The sequence below is a fragment of the Protopterus annectens genome, chromosome 3.part1, assembly GCF_019279795.1.
Source record: "Protopterus annectens isolate FY-2018-M chromosome 3.part1, PAN1.0, whole genome shotgun sequence".
NCBI lineage: Eukaryota > Metazoa > Chordata > Ceratodontiformes > Protopteridae > Protopterus > Protopterus annectens.
In genome coordinates this window covers 1,771,198,755-1,771,216,254 of record NC_056732.1, presented here as the reverse complement: position 1 = coordinate 1,771,216,254, position 17,500 = coordinate 1,771,198,755, and the positions used below count along the sequence as shown (strand labels likewise).

General features: G+C 41.0%; 1 protein-coding gene across 1 annotated transcript in view; it reads left to right on the top strand.

The window, feature by feature from the left end:
* The window catches only part of LOC122797857 (vomeronasal type-2 receptor 26-like), a 162,140-nt gene that overhangs the window by 5,444 nt on the left and 139,196 nt on the right, over positions 1 to 17,500 (top strand). Inside the window, exon 2 of the mRNA XM_044066379.1 lies at positions 1,404 to 1,527. Coding sequence (XP_043922314.1) covers positions 1,404 to 1,527 — 124 coding nt within the window. The remainder of the gene's footprint in view (positions 1 to 1,403; positions 1,528 to 17,500) is intronic.

Genomic DNA, 17,500 nt, shown 5'->3' with positions numbered 1-17,500 from the left:
AACTCCTAACAGTTTGGCTGAGGAATCTGGGGAAACAATGGTGCCATTGTTGGATTTTAATGTAAAGGTTGTAGGGGCAGACCTGTGAGTGGGGGAGAAAAGCAGCAGTTTGGTTTTGTTAGGATTTAACATGAGATGATGGTTAAGGAGCCAATTTTCAACTGTGTTAAAAGTATTTTGGGATAAAATCTGCAACTCAGTAGGTGAAGTGTCGGAGCATACTAAAGTGGAATCGTCCGCATATTGAATGCATGTTGCATTTGGGATGACCTTATATAAATCACTGATGAAAATGGAAAATAATAGTGGACCTAGTATGGAGCCTTGGGGTACTCTGAGGGTGATGGGTAAAAGGCTGGATAGTTTGCTCTGCCATAGGACAGCCTGTTGATTCTTGATTGATTATTCTTGATTATAATCAAATAACCTAAAACAAGTTTTGTTTATGCATTGTTTTGCAATGCTGAAACTGTTCTCTGATTCTTTTTTAATTTTAAATAACTAGTTTGACGTCAAAACACATCTAATACAGATTTTAATATTTGTTATCATAAAAGATTGACTGACGAATGACATTTTCATATTCTGCTTTGCTTTTTTTAAAGCTGGAAGGGCAACACAGTGCTGTGTTCATGCTGTACTCTCATTTCTGGGCCCATAACGTTTGGGGGGATCCAGTTGGAGCTGCCTTATATAGCACTGCATCGAACACACATGCAGACCTAAACATACATAAATACATAGACAGATGCTAGATAGATAATATAGATTAAACGTAGATATAGATTTAGATATACATAACTAGAAAGATAAATTAGCAAGTAAACTCTATTTTCATCCAGACTGCTGTAACAATGTAAAAGCTCTCATTCTCAACTGCAACTCTTTCAATTGCTTGAAGACAATGTAAGATAAAAAAATGCCTAAAAAGTACAGTCCTGTTGAAAACACTGACATAATCCTAAACTATGGTAAATATTGTAACATACACATACCCATGTTATGAAAATAGAAAACAACCCCTAACAGCTTTTGAAGGTGAACAAGCCTGCCTTCACACCCCACTGTGAGATTTGTGTTCATGCTGCCAGCAAGTATTGCCATAAAAAGTGATAATGCGAACGCATGAAGCCTATGTTTTATTACCCTTCTTGCTGTCCTTTCATTTAATTATTGTGTTATCTGTATCACTTTTGTAGTAATCTTCACAAGTAAATGGAGAGACAAAAAATTTGGGCTATTATGTGTTGTCTTGTTAGCAAATTCTATTAATATCAGTGCAACTGGCTACCAATATAAAATATATACAGATGTTTACATTTGTCTAAACATTAACACAGAAATAATTCATTCATTTATTTTCATCACTTTAATTTGTGTCATTGTTTCTGTTTACCATCCAGGCCCCTCATTCACTGTGCAGTGAACCTTGCCCTTTGGGATACAGGAAAGCTAATCGGCCAGGACAGCCAGTTTGTTGTTTTGACTGCATGTCATGCTCTCTGGGGGAAATCACAAATTTGACAGGTGAGGTGTTGATATTATTTTTAATCAATGCTTTTCTTTCTTATAACATCATACCTTTGGGATATTAAGTTTTACTCAAAACTGAAAAGTATCCAGGTGTGTACACTTGCTTTGAATACTGTGAGGGAAAAAACTTTCACTGTGCAGGAGGTGCACCTTAACTTGCATTCAATGAGAGAGAGAAAATTAATTTTCCCAAATGTGCAGTGACCTCAAAACTGATTCTCTTAAGTTGGACAGGTGTACGGACTTTGTTACCTTGAAAGAAATGAATAAGAATAGTGCTTCCAATTCATTTTTTTTACTCGATTTTGATTTTTATATTTATTAATAACAGCCATATTGCAGAATAAGTGTAATGTTTCCTTATCCAAACAAGCTTGTGAATTATTCATTAAAGTATTTGTTTTAATGGGAGAATAGTATTTGCGATCCTCAAGTAGCACATTTTATTTATTTATTTAACATTTGTTGACTGTGAAAGTCCGACTAGGACAGAGCCTATTTTCAGCAGAGGCCCAGGGAGAAATGCTCCAAATGCATGTATTTAGAATGTGGAAGGAAACTGGAGTACCCAGAAGAAACCCATGCAAATGCAGGGAGAACATGCAAACTCCACACAGAAAGCACCCCAGCTGAGAATCAAACCGGAGAACCTCTTGCTGTGAGGTGAAATCATTAATGGCTGCACCACTGTGCTACCCCACATGTAACTGAAGGTACCACAAAGATAAATCAGGGTCTTTGTAAATACTTAATGCTAATTGGAGTCAGAATAATATATCAAAGGAACATGTTATGTAATGAAAGAGACTAAAAGAACTGAAACCTATTGAAGGTTACCATTTTTATTATGCGAGTGGGCCTTTACACCCAGAATAGATTCTTAGCACTCTGTACTACATTACTTGAAGTGTATTAATGTGTCATAATATTAATTCCTCTCTATGTGGGACTATTAGCGTATACAATATCTGCATACTTGCACAAGATAAACAAATTGGAATTAAGTTTGCTCAGATATACTGCCTAAATAAAAACAGATGGGCAATCCCTAGTGTCTTGCAAATTGCATGGAGATGCCAACTCTATAATTTAGTATTTTTTTCTCCTAAGCAGTAAAGGAAAAAAACAGATACATATTTACCATTGTTTTCTTGGTTGCCTTATTTACATGCTATCTTTTAGATAACAGAAGTTAACTGTAGAAAAGGGCATGTGGTTCCTGTGCTACAATCTCACCAGTAGAAAAATAATTTCCTTATTCTGTGCTTGAAGTGTTGGGTCTTTTCAGTTTTAACATCTTAATTCACCTGTCTCTTGACAGCAGGTAAATAAGATGTTTTTTCTAGACATCCTGTACGTTGAGATCCCATCTCCAGCAAAATTACATCCAAATAACAGAAGATCTACTCTATTCCTTAACAACATGTTTACTCAATTACTTAAAATTATGGACTAACGAGACTTGCATGCAGTCGTAAAATGAAAATATTCAGGGAAGAATGTTTTATATTTTCAAAACAACCATGGGTTGTCTTGCCTAAAAGTCTTCAATAAAAAAAAAATATTTCCTCAAGGGCCACTACTAAAAGGCAAAATGTGATTTTTTTTTTTAATTTTATAACTGGATTGCTAAGCAGTGTACAGGGAAAGCTTGACTTAAAAAAAACACATAAAAATAGATATATAAAATCCATGACAAATCTTCAGATGATAATAACATGGTGAAGATGTAAAATACCAAAAATGTACAGCTCATAAGTCATATTTAACTTTTTATTTTTTGAAAATACTAATTTGTTGTATAAACAGGGGTACACCGTGTGACACTTGTGATCAAATAAGTGAGGAAGAGAATAAGACATGAGAAAAATAAAGCAAGGCAGAAAGTGAGAAGGTAAGGAAGTGGGGCAGAAATGAAAAGCTTTCTTTCAGAATAGAGCAAATGGGTTAGGGGAAGCAGGCAGAAAGTGTGAATGGTAAAAGAGCAGTAATGCAAAAATAAAGATGAAATGCACTCAGGGATTCGTTAACAACTGAGTACACATCATGCTAAGCCTACACAATGTGTGCATGCTAGCATGATTAGGAGCAATGCTCATTGAATGCACAAGCTGTTAAAGAAGCCTACACATTAAGCAGCACCTATTTGTCGCTAACACGTGTATTAATGGCCACGGAAAGTTACACGGAGGCGCGAGCACACAATGCAAACAAAAGGTGCTGTCTGCAGCAAACCTATTGAGCAAGTACACACCGACAGCATTCTACAAGGCAAGGCCAACTTTAATGAAAAAATGAAAGATGCAGGGGAAGGTAAACATGGAAATTGTATTCGGATAATAAGGATTACGGCACAGACAAGAAGCATGAGAAGTTAATCTGGGAAACTGTAGTTAGATAATATAAATGAATATAATTAATGCACAAAGAGCATTGTTGACATCAATTATTCATGATGATGTAATAAAGTAATCCTGTTCACTTTTCTTGACCTATTTACATAAAAAAATGGAACTGCTGACAAAGGATGTGAGAGGGATACACAGCTACAGTGTAACAAAGGGGTGTAAATGTGATAAAAGTATATGAAATACTGAGCTCACATACTTCTAAAAGACAATACATATATTGGTGGATAGTTTCATATTTTGCAGGTATTACATATCAGATGTATATACAGGACGTTATCATTTGTAACTGACAGCATGCTGTACTTTCATTTTATCACGAATAAGCATACATGAAATGAACCCTACAGCTGTTGTCTCATGTACTTCAGAAAGAAACATTTCTTTGCCATTTGTTTTCACTTGTAACCCTAGAAAGGTTATTGTTCATTTAACCATGTGTTAGCCACAAATGTGCTGTATATTAATGTAAATGATAAACATTAGTATAATTGCATTCATAGAACCTAAACATGTGCGGCTGCTACTATACATGCTCTGTGACATGCTCAGTAATATTTGTGTTATTTACATGAATGCACTGAGCAGCAATTGTTTTGCAGTAATCTGCCATTGTAATGTATACTGTAATAAATTACATTCACTTGACTGAAGTTAAAACACACATACAGGCTAAGGAACTGTAAGGGTGGCGTGGCCTTATGTCTATGTAGGAAATAATACTGATGGTTGTTATGACAGTATACACACCTGTGACAAAATGGAAATATTGAGAATAATCATGGACACCTGTGCATTCCAATAATAGTATTGGCAGATGAAAATAAAACATTTTAAGCAACATACATGCTGTGAATTGTACAAGGTTTGTGACTGTTCATGCATGCTGTGTATGTACGTCGCGTAATACAGAAGGACATGACAAATGCACAGAGGAGTAACATTGGCCAGGATATAAACAGAATAATGATCTGATATACATATTACAATTTCTCTAGCTATAGCAGGTGTGACATACGTACATGCAAAATGAGTCATGCTACTGTAGCATATCTGAAAATGCATATAAATCAAATTACAAGTCAAGTGCATTCCATCCATTGACAAATGAGTTGTGTATCTGAATGTCATGATTATATCAAAATGTATAAGATGTATTTCTATGTATATTACATATGTGGAAGTTGCCCACACAAGACACAGACAAAAAAAAAGTCCATGCCAGCAGTATGCTGTTAATAAATCTGCTAATGGGCAAATGTAGCAAATGTCAGGCTACAATTATTAGTGAATATGATGCATTTGTGTTACTGTAGTCAATGAAATTACATGTGTCCTTCGTGTTGTAATTGCCACACCAGATATGCTGACTAGAGTAACCCCATGGTTTAATACACTCTATGTAGGCTTCACTCAGTGCCTACACAGAGTTTACATTTTTGCATGATGGTGCATGATGTGTGGCAGTGTGCAATGCTTATCAATGAGGCATGATATGCCTAAGCTACATTTTGCAGACTGCAATAGTGTTGCTGGCTGCTAAACATCATAAGAGAACACATCTAGCAATTTCATGCAAAAAAGAGCATCTATGGTATGCAGATTTTCGTGGAATGCCACAGTGATCACAAGGGCTTTATATATAGCAAAACCTTCTCAGCGAATACAGACAGCAATTCTGTGTAAGGAAGAGCACCCATGGTGCACGGATTTATACACAATGCCACAGTGATCATCAGGGGTTTTACAAATAGCTGTCATTGTGTTAGTGCAACGCATCCGCACAGAGGCCTACTTAATGAGAGGACAAATAACCAGTAGTAGGGACATATTTGACATAGATGTCACATAGAAATGTGTTAGAATGTAACACTCTCAACCTCTTATAGTGGCAACTCTGGACAAAACCATAATAATGGAGAGATCAAGGGCCAGAAGTAGGGACAGATTTCTAATAGTGCACTGACAAAATTAGGAAGTTGATAAAATATATAGGTTGTACATTAGCATGAACTTTCGGAAGAGTATGAAGTTTGAAACTCAAATATTAGTCATCAGTTTCTGACTGCACTCTGGAATGACATGCCAATGATTTGCCAGGAACAAAATGTTATGAGGAACAGATCATAAATATGAGACAAAAGCTGAATATTCTGCATAGATCAGGACACTTGAGAGGTATGAACTCAAATGTATGTAATTTTGAGTGACATCAGTCCAGAGATCATCCCAGTGATAAGGATAGAAAACCACATATTTGATAAGGAAAACATCCAGACATCCTGGGAATATCTGGGCAATTGAGAGGTATGAATGTGAAGTATAATGTCCAAAAAAAGTATAGGAAAATGTATCTACAATGCAGTGTATTGTGATATCCCATTCCTGGAATTCTGTATTGAATCTGTGTTAATGACATGTAACAGGACATGGGACTGCCATGTAAAATGATCACACAGGGGAAGTGTGTGTGTTGAATAGGGACACACAGATGAATTGTTGGAATGAACACAGGGAAAAAGTACAGGTGAAACTTCCGCATGTATAGCAGAAGAGGACATGTCAATGGAAGATGGTTGTAGCAGCAACACCAAGCACATATCTATATGGTACAGAATGGACTGTACAGTGAAAATGTGTTGTCTGTGACTGTCACAAAGGGTGACATAACAATGGGGAGGATGTTAGTGTGAAATAATCATCCTTACATGAATAATGCAAAGGACATCTATCAGGGCTCTGACATACATTTGGGGTAGGGTGCATATTGGGAAGCTGTGCAAAATGATATACCTGAATATGACTGTACTCTCAGCAGAGGTCTCCAGCAAGGTGTTCACAGGTAAAGGATCATGGCAAACATTACAGGAACCAATCACAATCATGGACAATATCAGAATAATACCATCACTAATCTCACACCGCTGACATAACATATGTGATGTGGAGTGCTAACAGATGAGCTGCACAAACACACTTGACAACTATTATGATTCATCCAGACTCTATGAGGGTAACCATACACACTTTCCTGGTACTGTAATATCTGCAGGAGGTGTTAGGAGGGACACTGCTATACCTGTATGTGACAGAATGGTCAGTACAGTCTACTTGCCTTGTATGCATGGCATATATTTATGGCACAATCCACACTGTCATGAATTATATACATGCCATTAATGTTGTCAAACACCTATCTATGCAGTGTGTGCATAAGCTGAAAAGGTCGCACACATGCATCTGGTGTAACAACTCTCTAAGGCCAGGAACACAGCATCAATGGGTCCAGACAATATCCCAGAATGCTGCCTAAATAGCATGAAAGATGACCTATCAGGCCTTCTGGAATTGCTGTTTAACTGTAGCCTTCAAACAGGCTTCATGCCTCATGAATGAAGAACAGCAACAGTCATCCCTCTGCACAAAGGTGGCCCACCTATAGATGGTGGAAACTACAGACCCATAAATCTCACTAGTTTTATATGTAAAGCCATAGAAAAAAATGTCATGGAAATGATCAGTTGTGATATAGTAAACCTCGAGACACTAGACCCAACCCAGTTTGGTTTTGTCAAGGACAGGACATGCCTACTCAACCTGGTGGACTTCTTTGAGAAGGATACCAAAACGGATGAGGGCAAAATGGTTCATGCTGCCTACCTTCACCTGGCCAAGGCATTTGACACAATACCCTCAAGAAGTTAGGTAGAAACCCAAACATCATCTGGTGGATAGCTAACTGCCTCAGAGACAGGACCCATGAAATTAGAATTGAGGAGTCCACCTCCCTCAGGGATCTGTACTTGGAGAACTCCTTTTTGGCACTTAATTCTATGAAGTCAAGGCCAACGTCAGTGTTCTCTGGCTGACTATATTTGCAGATGATTGCAAATTAGGAGCTGTCATTGAATCTCACACTGACACAAATATTCTCCAGGAAGGGCTGACACAGACAAACAACTAGTGTCAGAGCCATGGACTAAAGCTAAATGACAAGAAATGCATAATAGTGTCCCTCAGGAAATCATCTACCCTTGGCAACTATCATACTGACAACATGCCCCTTAGATTTGACCCAGTAGTTGTGGACACACATAGACGGTAATCTAACCTTTGACCATCATGTGTCTACAGTAGTGAATAAACAAAGGTGTGTCCTTGATTACCTCTTTTAAGGACATATATTAGATATAACGGACCTGATGTACCAGCAACAACTCACACAGGTCTGTTGCACACATCTGGAATGTTACTAGTTTACATGTAGAAGAGGTCCATGATGACATGTTGGTTTACCTCACAGTTGAGGAGAGTCAGGATGTCTCTATACCTGCATACATCAGGTGCTGTCTCCCCAACACAGGTAGATGCTTGTTGATGTACACCCTTGTATGGGAACATAGGCTGTGTGGAAGGTGTGTTGAACCGTGTATTCAACCATAACAGGAAGGTGTATGTGTTGGGGGGTCCAATCTAGGAGCATGTAAGATATCTCACGCACACTAATAGTACTAACCTGGTAGCAGTACATATTTAGTACATGATCAATGCAAAAAAATGCATTATCATCCCTTTTGGTAAGAGAGATGTTCCTGTTAACTACCACATCAATAACAACACTGTAAGTATGCACTCAGTAGTGAGAAACCAGGGCATGCAGGTTGACAGCAATCTTACCTTTGGTCACCATGTCTCCACAGTGGTAAGATGGGCATTCTATATTGCTCATCTCATAAGTTAGGGCATTGTCTCCAGAAAAAAAAGAAGTTATAACCTCCCTGTACTCTTCCTTCATCAAGCCAATAATTGTGCACAACACCCCTTTTGGTATGTACCTTTCCAGGCACCTGCAGGAACTGGAGAGACCCCAAAAGTTCCTCACAAGGAGAATTCGAGGTATTCAGCATATGTCCTATGTGGATCAGCTAAAATCACTCTCACTTTACTCCTTTTTATACAGACTACTCAGAGGCAATCTCTGCCTTGCATATAAGGCAATTTCTGACTCTAATTTACTGGAAATACTGCATATCCATAATTCCAATGACTCATGGGTTACTTGCTCTAAAGACCTTAACTTGGTATGTGCCATTAATAGAACCTGCTGGAGGGACAGGTTTGTCTCCCAGAGGTCACTGCACCTGTGGAACAGACTCCCAATTCATGTAAAGCAGAGCACCTCTTTGGCCCTCTTCAAACACAATCTGGATGATTGGATGGATAACAGTAAATTCATCCCAAGAGTTCCAGCTGTGTCTCTCTTGGACAGGGGCAATAAGTGGTGATCTTGGAAACAAGGACATAACTTGGCTAGGGTTGTAAGGACCCTAGGGCCATTAGCCTAGTAACTTCTCATGATCCTGTGATCAAGTATTAAATGCCCTATCCAAGGCAAAGAACACAGCTTCCATGGGACCTGATAGTATCCCAGGCTGTATTCTGCACCATCTCCAGCAAGAACTAGCTTTACCATTGAGCACCCTGTTTAACCACAGCCTAATTACAGGCTTCATTCCAGCATAGTGGAGAACTGCCATTGTCATCCCCTTGCACAAAGGTGACGCCACTACTGACCCGGGAAACTATCACCCCATTAACTTGACAATCCTGATTTTAAGCCATGGAACGTATTATTATGGATCTCATAAACAAGCACATAGGCAATGTCCAAGCACTTGACCCCACCCAGTTTGGATTTTTCAGTGGCAGATTTTGCCTGTTGAACATAGTTGAATTCTTTGAGACTGTCACCAAGGCCCTGGATGAGGGAAAGTCAGTACATACAGCTTGCCTTGACCAGGCCAAGGCCTTTGACACAATCCCCCTATCAGGCATCATCGAAAAACTAACACAGCTTGGTGTTAATCCCTATCTCATTAGATGGGTGACCAACTGGCTGACAGATAGGAACCACAAGGTCAAAATAAGTGCCACCACCTCTGACAGCAGACCTGTCATTAGTGGTGTTCCCCAGGGAGCTGTCCTGGTACCCCTGCTGTTTGGCATCTACTTCTCAGATGTCCAGGCAAAGACAAAGGGCTTGCGGCTGACCAAGTTTGTGGATGACTGTAAGTTGGATGTTGTCATTAACTCCCCAAATGATGTTAACATGCTACATTTGGGTCTCACAGCTACAAATAACTGGTGCCAAAGTCATGGCCTTAAGTTAAATGAAAAAAAATGTATTATCATACCATTAGGCAAAAACATGGCCCCTGCTGATTACCACATCAATAGCAACCCCTAAGCACAAAATCTGTGGTGAGAGACCTGAGTACTCAGGTTGACAACAATCTGACATTCGACCATCATGTGGTCAGAAAAGCCTTTTAATTGGTTCATCTCATAAGTAAAGGGATTGCATCTAGAAAAAAGGAGGTTATTACCTCTTGTACTCCTCCCTTATTAGACCTATAATTGAGTATAATGCCCCGTTTGGTATGTACCTCTCCAAACACATGCACCAAATGGAAATGCCACAGAAATACCTCACAAAGAGAATCCATGGCCTCCAACAACCGCCCTATGTGGACAGACTGAAATCACTGTCACTTTACTCGGTATCATACAGATTGCTCAGAGGTGACCTGTGCCTTTCCTACAAGGCAATATCAGACACTGCCTACTAGAGATGCTCCATATCCATAAATCTAACTCCTCACGGATTACCCGTTTGATAGGCCTAAATCTAATATACAACATCAACAAAACCTGCTGGAGAGACAGGTTTGTCACCCAGAGGCTGCCCAGTCTCTGGAATAGACTACCCATACATGTCAGAGTACCTCACTGACCTTCTTCAAGTGCAATCTTGATGAGAGGATGGGAAACCACAAACTTGTCCCAGGGATTCCACCTATGTCCCTCATTGACAGGAGCAACAGGTGCTGACTGAGGTTCCTTTTTTGGGGATAATCTCTTGGCTAGGTTTGTAAGGGCCCTAGGGCCATTTGCCTAGTAACCTCCTATGATCCTTGATCAAGATCCAAAATGTTTTAATTTTTTTTAATTCTGTATTATATCATATTTCCATTTTATATTTATTTGTTTATTTATTTATTTTTTTATTTATTTACATTTGTTGACCAGGAAAGTCCACTGGGTCAGAAACCCATTTCAGTGGAGGCCCTGGGAGAAAAGCTCCACGTTAAAATTTAGTTTACACATAGTTACAAATCACAATTTTACAACATAGAGAACATACACAGTGTAGCCATATACAAAATATAAATTAGTAATAAAACAGACTAAGGAATTGTATACAATTTGTGAAAATGACAATATTGGATAATTCCTAATAACAAGGTAAATATCAGTCAACTGAGTTTTTTTTAATAGTCTTTACTATATCTAATATTATATTATATAGTATATTAACTATAGTTAGATATTTCTGATATTTATTGGAAAATGAAGCTTAGTATATGTGCATGTGAAGCTTTTGTCACCAAAATTATGAAACAATGAATTATGTATGTGTGACGCCCAAGCCCTGGCCCAGCAATCAAGGACCCTCAATCCTCACCACTAACACTAGAAAGGGCATCTCATATATGAGGAAAAGATAACAAATACACACAGTAAAGTGCAATTTCCCTTAAGAGCACACAGAGATCACAGTCAGTCCGGAGATGGTCGCTCCCTTGCTCTCCATGTCCCTAATAAGACTCCCCACTGGCACAGCTATAGGGGCCAGATCTCAGCCTAGCTGGCCAAGCTAAAACCTCCAACACCCTCTCTCTCCAACCAGTGCTTCGTGTCCTTGACCAAGTAGCTGACACAGACACACTTTGAGATAAGAGTTTATACAACCACACAGACACTTCTGGGGAAGGCTGGAACAGATTCTCCAGCTGTGCCCCTTTTACACAGACTATACGGTAGTAATCACTTGCCACCACCCAGCTAATATTATCAGCTACCCAAAGGCCCTTAAAAAGGTGTCCAATTATTACTGTGCAATATTATTATCCAATTAGTAAGTGTGACTAATCAGTCAAGGTGTATTTGGAGTGACTTGGACAGTAAACTCTATAAATATGCAATGTACTCTAGAGCTTAACTAATCTCTACACAAACCAGCCACAGTTAAAAGGTTTTAAAATATTTAATAATAAATAACTAAAACCACAAGACAATACTTTCTATTACACAGTGCTAGTCAAAAGAGTTCAGAGATCACACAGAAATATTTAAAATAAATCAGTAGTACAGTTCTGACATCACAGAAAAACACTTAGTCTAATCTTTCTAGTTTCTAGCTATCTCTAAAAGAAAACACAAGTCTAAGATAACTTACATTGGCATTGCTACTCCCACTGTGGTGCTGCACTGACATATCATATGCTTGCAACCCTAGGCTCCATATTAGCAACTTGGCATTTTGCTGACTGGCTCTGTTAACCATATTAGGGGGTTGTGATCTGTCCTAACAGTGAAATTCCTTCCATACAGATAAGGCTGAAGTTTCAGTAATGCCCACACTATGGCTAGGCATTCCTTTTCTACAGATGCATAGCATTTCTTCCTGGGTTTGAGCCTATGACTGAGATAAACCACTGGGTGCTCTTCCCCTCTGAAGAAATCTGGCTAAGTACAGCCCCCACCCCATGGTTCAAAGCATCCACCTGCACAACAAATTCTTTGCTGTAATCTGGACTGGCTAGCACAGGAGGTCCTCCCAAAGTTTCTTTAAGCTTCTGGAATGCCTGCTCACATGCTGGGGTTCGCACTACCTTATCTGGCCTGTTTTTCCTTGTCAGGTCTGTGAGGGGAGCAGCTATGGTACTATAACTGGGGACAAATTTTCTGTAGTACACTGCTGTCCCTAAAAATACCCTCACCTGCTTTTTTATAACAGGTGCAGGCCATGCCTGAATGGCTTCCACTTTAGGAGGTTCTGGCCTTATCTTACCACTCCCCACTCTATGTCCTAGGTAGGAGACCTCTGCCATACCCACCTGACATTTGCTCGGCTTAATGGTCAACCCTGCCCTCTATAGTCTGCCCAGCACCTCCCTGAAATGCTGAAGGTGCTCTGGCCAGGAATGGCTGTAGATGGCAATATCATCTAGGTAAGCAAGGGCAAACCCTCCTTGCTCCTACTAGGATATGATCTACCAGCCTCTGCAAAGTTGCTGGGGCATTCTTCATCCCAAAGGGCATCTTTGTGAACTCATACAAGCCAAAAGAAGTCAGAAAGGCTGACTTCTCTCTAACACGGGGGTCAAGGGCACCTGCCAGTAACCCTTTGTAAGATCAATGGTTGTAAGATACTTAGCCCCACCCAGCTGCTCTAGGGCCTCATCTGTCCCAGGCATGGGGTAAGCATCCGACTCTGTGTGACTATTTAATTTCCTTAGTCCACACAGAACCTGGTGCTGCCATCCTTCTTTGGCACCGGCACCACTGGGGAGGCCCAGGGACTGTTGGTCTCTTGAATCACCCCTAGTTCCAACATCTCTTGTACCTCCTCCCTCAGGGTCCATCTGACTCTCTCAGGCACTCTATAAGGGGCCTGCCTAATAGGCCTTTGGGGTCCTGTATCCACCTGGTGCTGCACCAGGTGGGTGCACCCTGGTTTCCCAGTGATCACGTCTCCAAATTCCTGCAACACTGCTCAGATTTCTCGAAACTGGTTAGGAGATAGCTGCTGAGACATTGCTACCCCTTCCACTGAGGTGTCAGCCCGAGCCTCACTGAGGAGATCAGTCCCCAGATCTCCCTCAGACTCCTCCTGAAATCTACTGCAAATGCTCAGCACAAGGGCCTCCCTATCATGGTAAGGTTTCATCATGTTAACATGGTACAATGTGTGCCCCTGCCTTCTACCTAGCAGTTCCACCATGTAGTTAACATCACTTACCTTTCTTACCACCTTGTAGGGACCCTCCTAAGCTGCTTGAGCTTGTTGTGTCTGACAGGAATGAGAACCATTACCTGCTGCCCCACAGCATACTCTCTAGCTCAAGCATTCCTGTCATACCACACCTTTTTCTGTTGTTGGACTTCTTCCAGGTCCTCCTGAGCCAAGCCCATGAGTTCCCTGAGCCTTGTCCTGAGGTTTAGGACGTAAGCCACAACAGACTCCTTGTGAGACTTGCACTCACCTTCCCACTCATCTTGAATTAAATCTAGAGGTCCCCTCACCCTATCCCCATACAGCAACTCAAAGGATAAAAAAACTGTGGATTCCTGGGGAACCTCTCTGTAAGCAAACAGAAGGGGCAAGTATTTGTCCCACTCCCTCTTAAACTGATCTGCAAATGCCCATAGCATGGACTTGATTGCAGAGTTTAACCTCTCAACAAGACTATTAGTCTGGGGATGGTAGGGGTGGTCTTCCTGTGCTTCACCCCACAGGACGTCCACAGACAAGCCAGCAGGTCTGACATGAAATTGGCACCTCTATCAGTCAGTATTTCCTTTTGGAAACCTATCCTGCTGAAAATCTCTAACAAAGCATTTGCCACCTTCTCTGCCTCAATGGAGGACAAAGCCATTGCCTCAGGTAATTGTGTAGCTTAATCCATTACCACTAGGATATACTTTTTCCCTGTGGAACTTGGGGTACTCAGAGGACCCATAATATCCATAGCTATCCTCTGAAATGGCTCCTCAATCACAGGTAAAGGAATTAAAGGAGCTCTCACCTTGTCTCCTGCCTTGCCTACCTTTTGGCACTGCTCACAGGTCCTGCAGTACCCTGTTACTTCTCTGGAAATTCCAGGCCAATAGAAGTTCTGCATAATATGTCTCTTTGTATGTTTTATGCCCATATAACCTGCAAAGGGAATATCATAGGCTATGGCCAGAAGCGCCAGATGGTAGGCTCTAGGCACTACCAACTGCTGTACTCTTTCACCTTCTAGCCCTCTCTCAGGGGTCCACTCTCTGCATAGTAACCCTTTGTCCCAGTATACAGATTCCCCCTTACCTTGAGAATCAGGTGCCTCTCTAGCTACCTGCCTCAGGCCTTGCAATGTAGGGTCTGAGAGCTGAGCCTGTTTCAACTCTCTCCATGTAACCTTTCCTAGCTCCCCTTCCACAGTAAGTCTGGCATTCTCTGACAGTGTTGCCTCACTGTCAGCCTGGGTACTACTACTCACCTCTACCTTTGCAGTCCCTCTGTCCAAGGAAACATCAGTACTCACAAGCAGCTATGGTTCACCTTCAGTTTTACTGTTACAGAGTAGCTCAATCCCTGAAGTAACCACCTCACCAGTCCTGGCTGCAAGTATGCAGTCTGTCTGGGTTTTCTCCAGGCTACCAGACCCACATGCTTGTCTTCTAGCCTGCCTTACTGCATGTAACTGCATAAGCACATGGTAGTGCCTCATACAAATCCTTCCCTATCAGGACATCTGCAGGATGGTAGTTTAGTACCCCTGTTGTCTCAAGACAACCTACTATTGGCATTTTGTATTTCCCACTTACTGGCTCCCTCACCTTTTGTTTCTACCTTGCCTCTGTGGACAACTGTATGCCACATGGCCCACCTGGTTGCAATCAAAACATTTAACCCTAGCTCCTGGATGTGTACCTGGACTAGTGTCTTCCACTGCTACTAGCAGATTCTGTTGTGGCAGTCTGTGCTGCCCACCATGGGTTTCTTTAGATCCATGAGCAGTACTGGGGGTCCTCTTCCTGTGCAGGTCTGCTCTGCTTGCCAGGTATAGGTCTCCTTCTTCCCCAACTCATCTGAAGTAGCACATTGTCTATCAGCTAACCAGATCCTCATGTCCTCAGGCAAAGGGCTAAGAGCATGTTCCCTCACCAAAAGGTCTGCCAGCCCATCAAAAGTGGTGACCTCACATCCACTCACCCACCTATGGAAATAAGTGTTCAGTTCAGCAACATATTCACACACTTTCATCTGCCTTGCGTCTATGCTCACAAAACCTTTTCCTATACATTTCAGGTGTTAGCTTAAACAGTTCTAAAAGACATTTCTTAGCAGCAGTATAATCAAAACATTCAACGTCAGACATTTTAGATAAAACAGTTACAGCTTTACCATGAAGTAAGGAGATCAGGAACCATACCCAGAGCCCTTGGTCAACTTCATTCTGTTTACATACCCTCTCAAACATATGAATGAAACTATCAAAATTATCATCTTCTTCAAACTATGGAAGAAATTTACTGACCTTTTGTGCTTCTGGGGTCCAGTTACTCCCTTCCCCATTACCTCCATGACTCTGGTGAAGAGTCAGCATCTCCTTCTCATGCTGCCTCTGCCTCTCTTGTTCCTCAGCTTGCAGACGTAACAGTTTCTCATTCTCCTCAGCCTGCAAACATTGCAGTCTCTCATTTGCTTCTAATTCCACACGTCTGGCTTTCAACTCAAGTCTCTTTAGCTCCAGCTGGATTTTTAAGTCCACTGCAGAAAGGTTGAGCTGTCCATTCTCTGAGGGAATTATATCTCCACTGCCAGTCTGATTGTCCTCCAGGTTGCTGTTTTCTGATGCAGCTGTAACCAAGGCTGCAATCAGGTCTGCCTTGGTCAGGTTTCCATGCACCAGTCCCCTAGCCTGACACATCTTGCCAGCTGGCTCCTTGTCAGCTTCCCATACTCCTCTGCTGACATGCTGCCTGCTCACCCTGACTAACTAAGCTAACAAAAGAAATAAAACAATTGTGATCTGAACTCTGAGTATTCACTGTGTGGCTGTTTTAGAGTACAAAAACACATTCAAAGCAAACTGTACACAAGCTAAAGGATTCACTCTACCCACACCACTACAAGCCAATTAGTATTTGCCAACTAATTAATATGTGATGTGGATATCCCACCACTGCCAAGCAATTAATATGTGAGGATATCCCAACCACTTCCACCAATTAATATGTGATGCCCGAGTCCTGGTCCAGCAATCAAGGAGCCTCAATCCTCACCACTAACACCAGAGAGGGCATCTCATATATGAGGAAAGGATAACAAATACACACAATAAAGTGCAGTTTCCCGTAAGAGCACACAAAGATCACAGTCAGTCCAGGGATGGTCATTCCCTTGCTCTCCATGTCCCCAATAAGACTCCCCACTGGCACAGCTATAGGGACCAGATATCAGCCTAGTTGGGCAAGCTAAAACCTCCAGCACCCTCTCTGTCCAACCAGTGCTTTGTGTCCCTGACCAAGTAGCTGACACACACACACTTTGAGATAAGAGTTTATACAACCACACAGACACTTCTGGGGAAGGCTGGCACAGGTTCTCCAGCTGTGCCCCTTTTACCCAGACTATATGGTAATAATCACTTGCCACTATCCAGCTAATATTAACAGCTACCCAAAGGCCTTAAAAGGGTGTCCAATTATTACTGTGCAATATTATTATCCAATTGGTAAGTGTGCCTAATCAGTCAAGGCTTATTTGGTGTGACTTGGACAGTAAACTTAATAAATATGCAATGTACTCTAGAGCTGAACTTATCTCTACACAAACCAGCCACAGTTAAAATGTTTTAAAATGTTTAATGATAAATAATTAAAACCACAAGACAATACTTTCTACTACACAGTGCTAGTCAAAAGAGTTCAGAGATCACACAGAA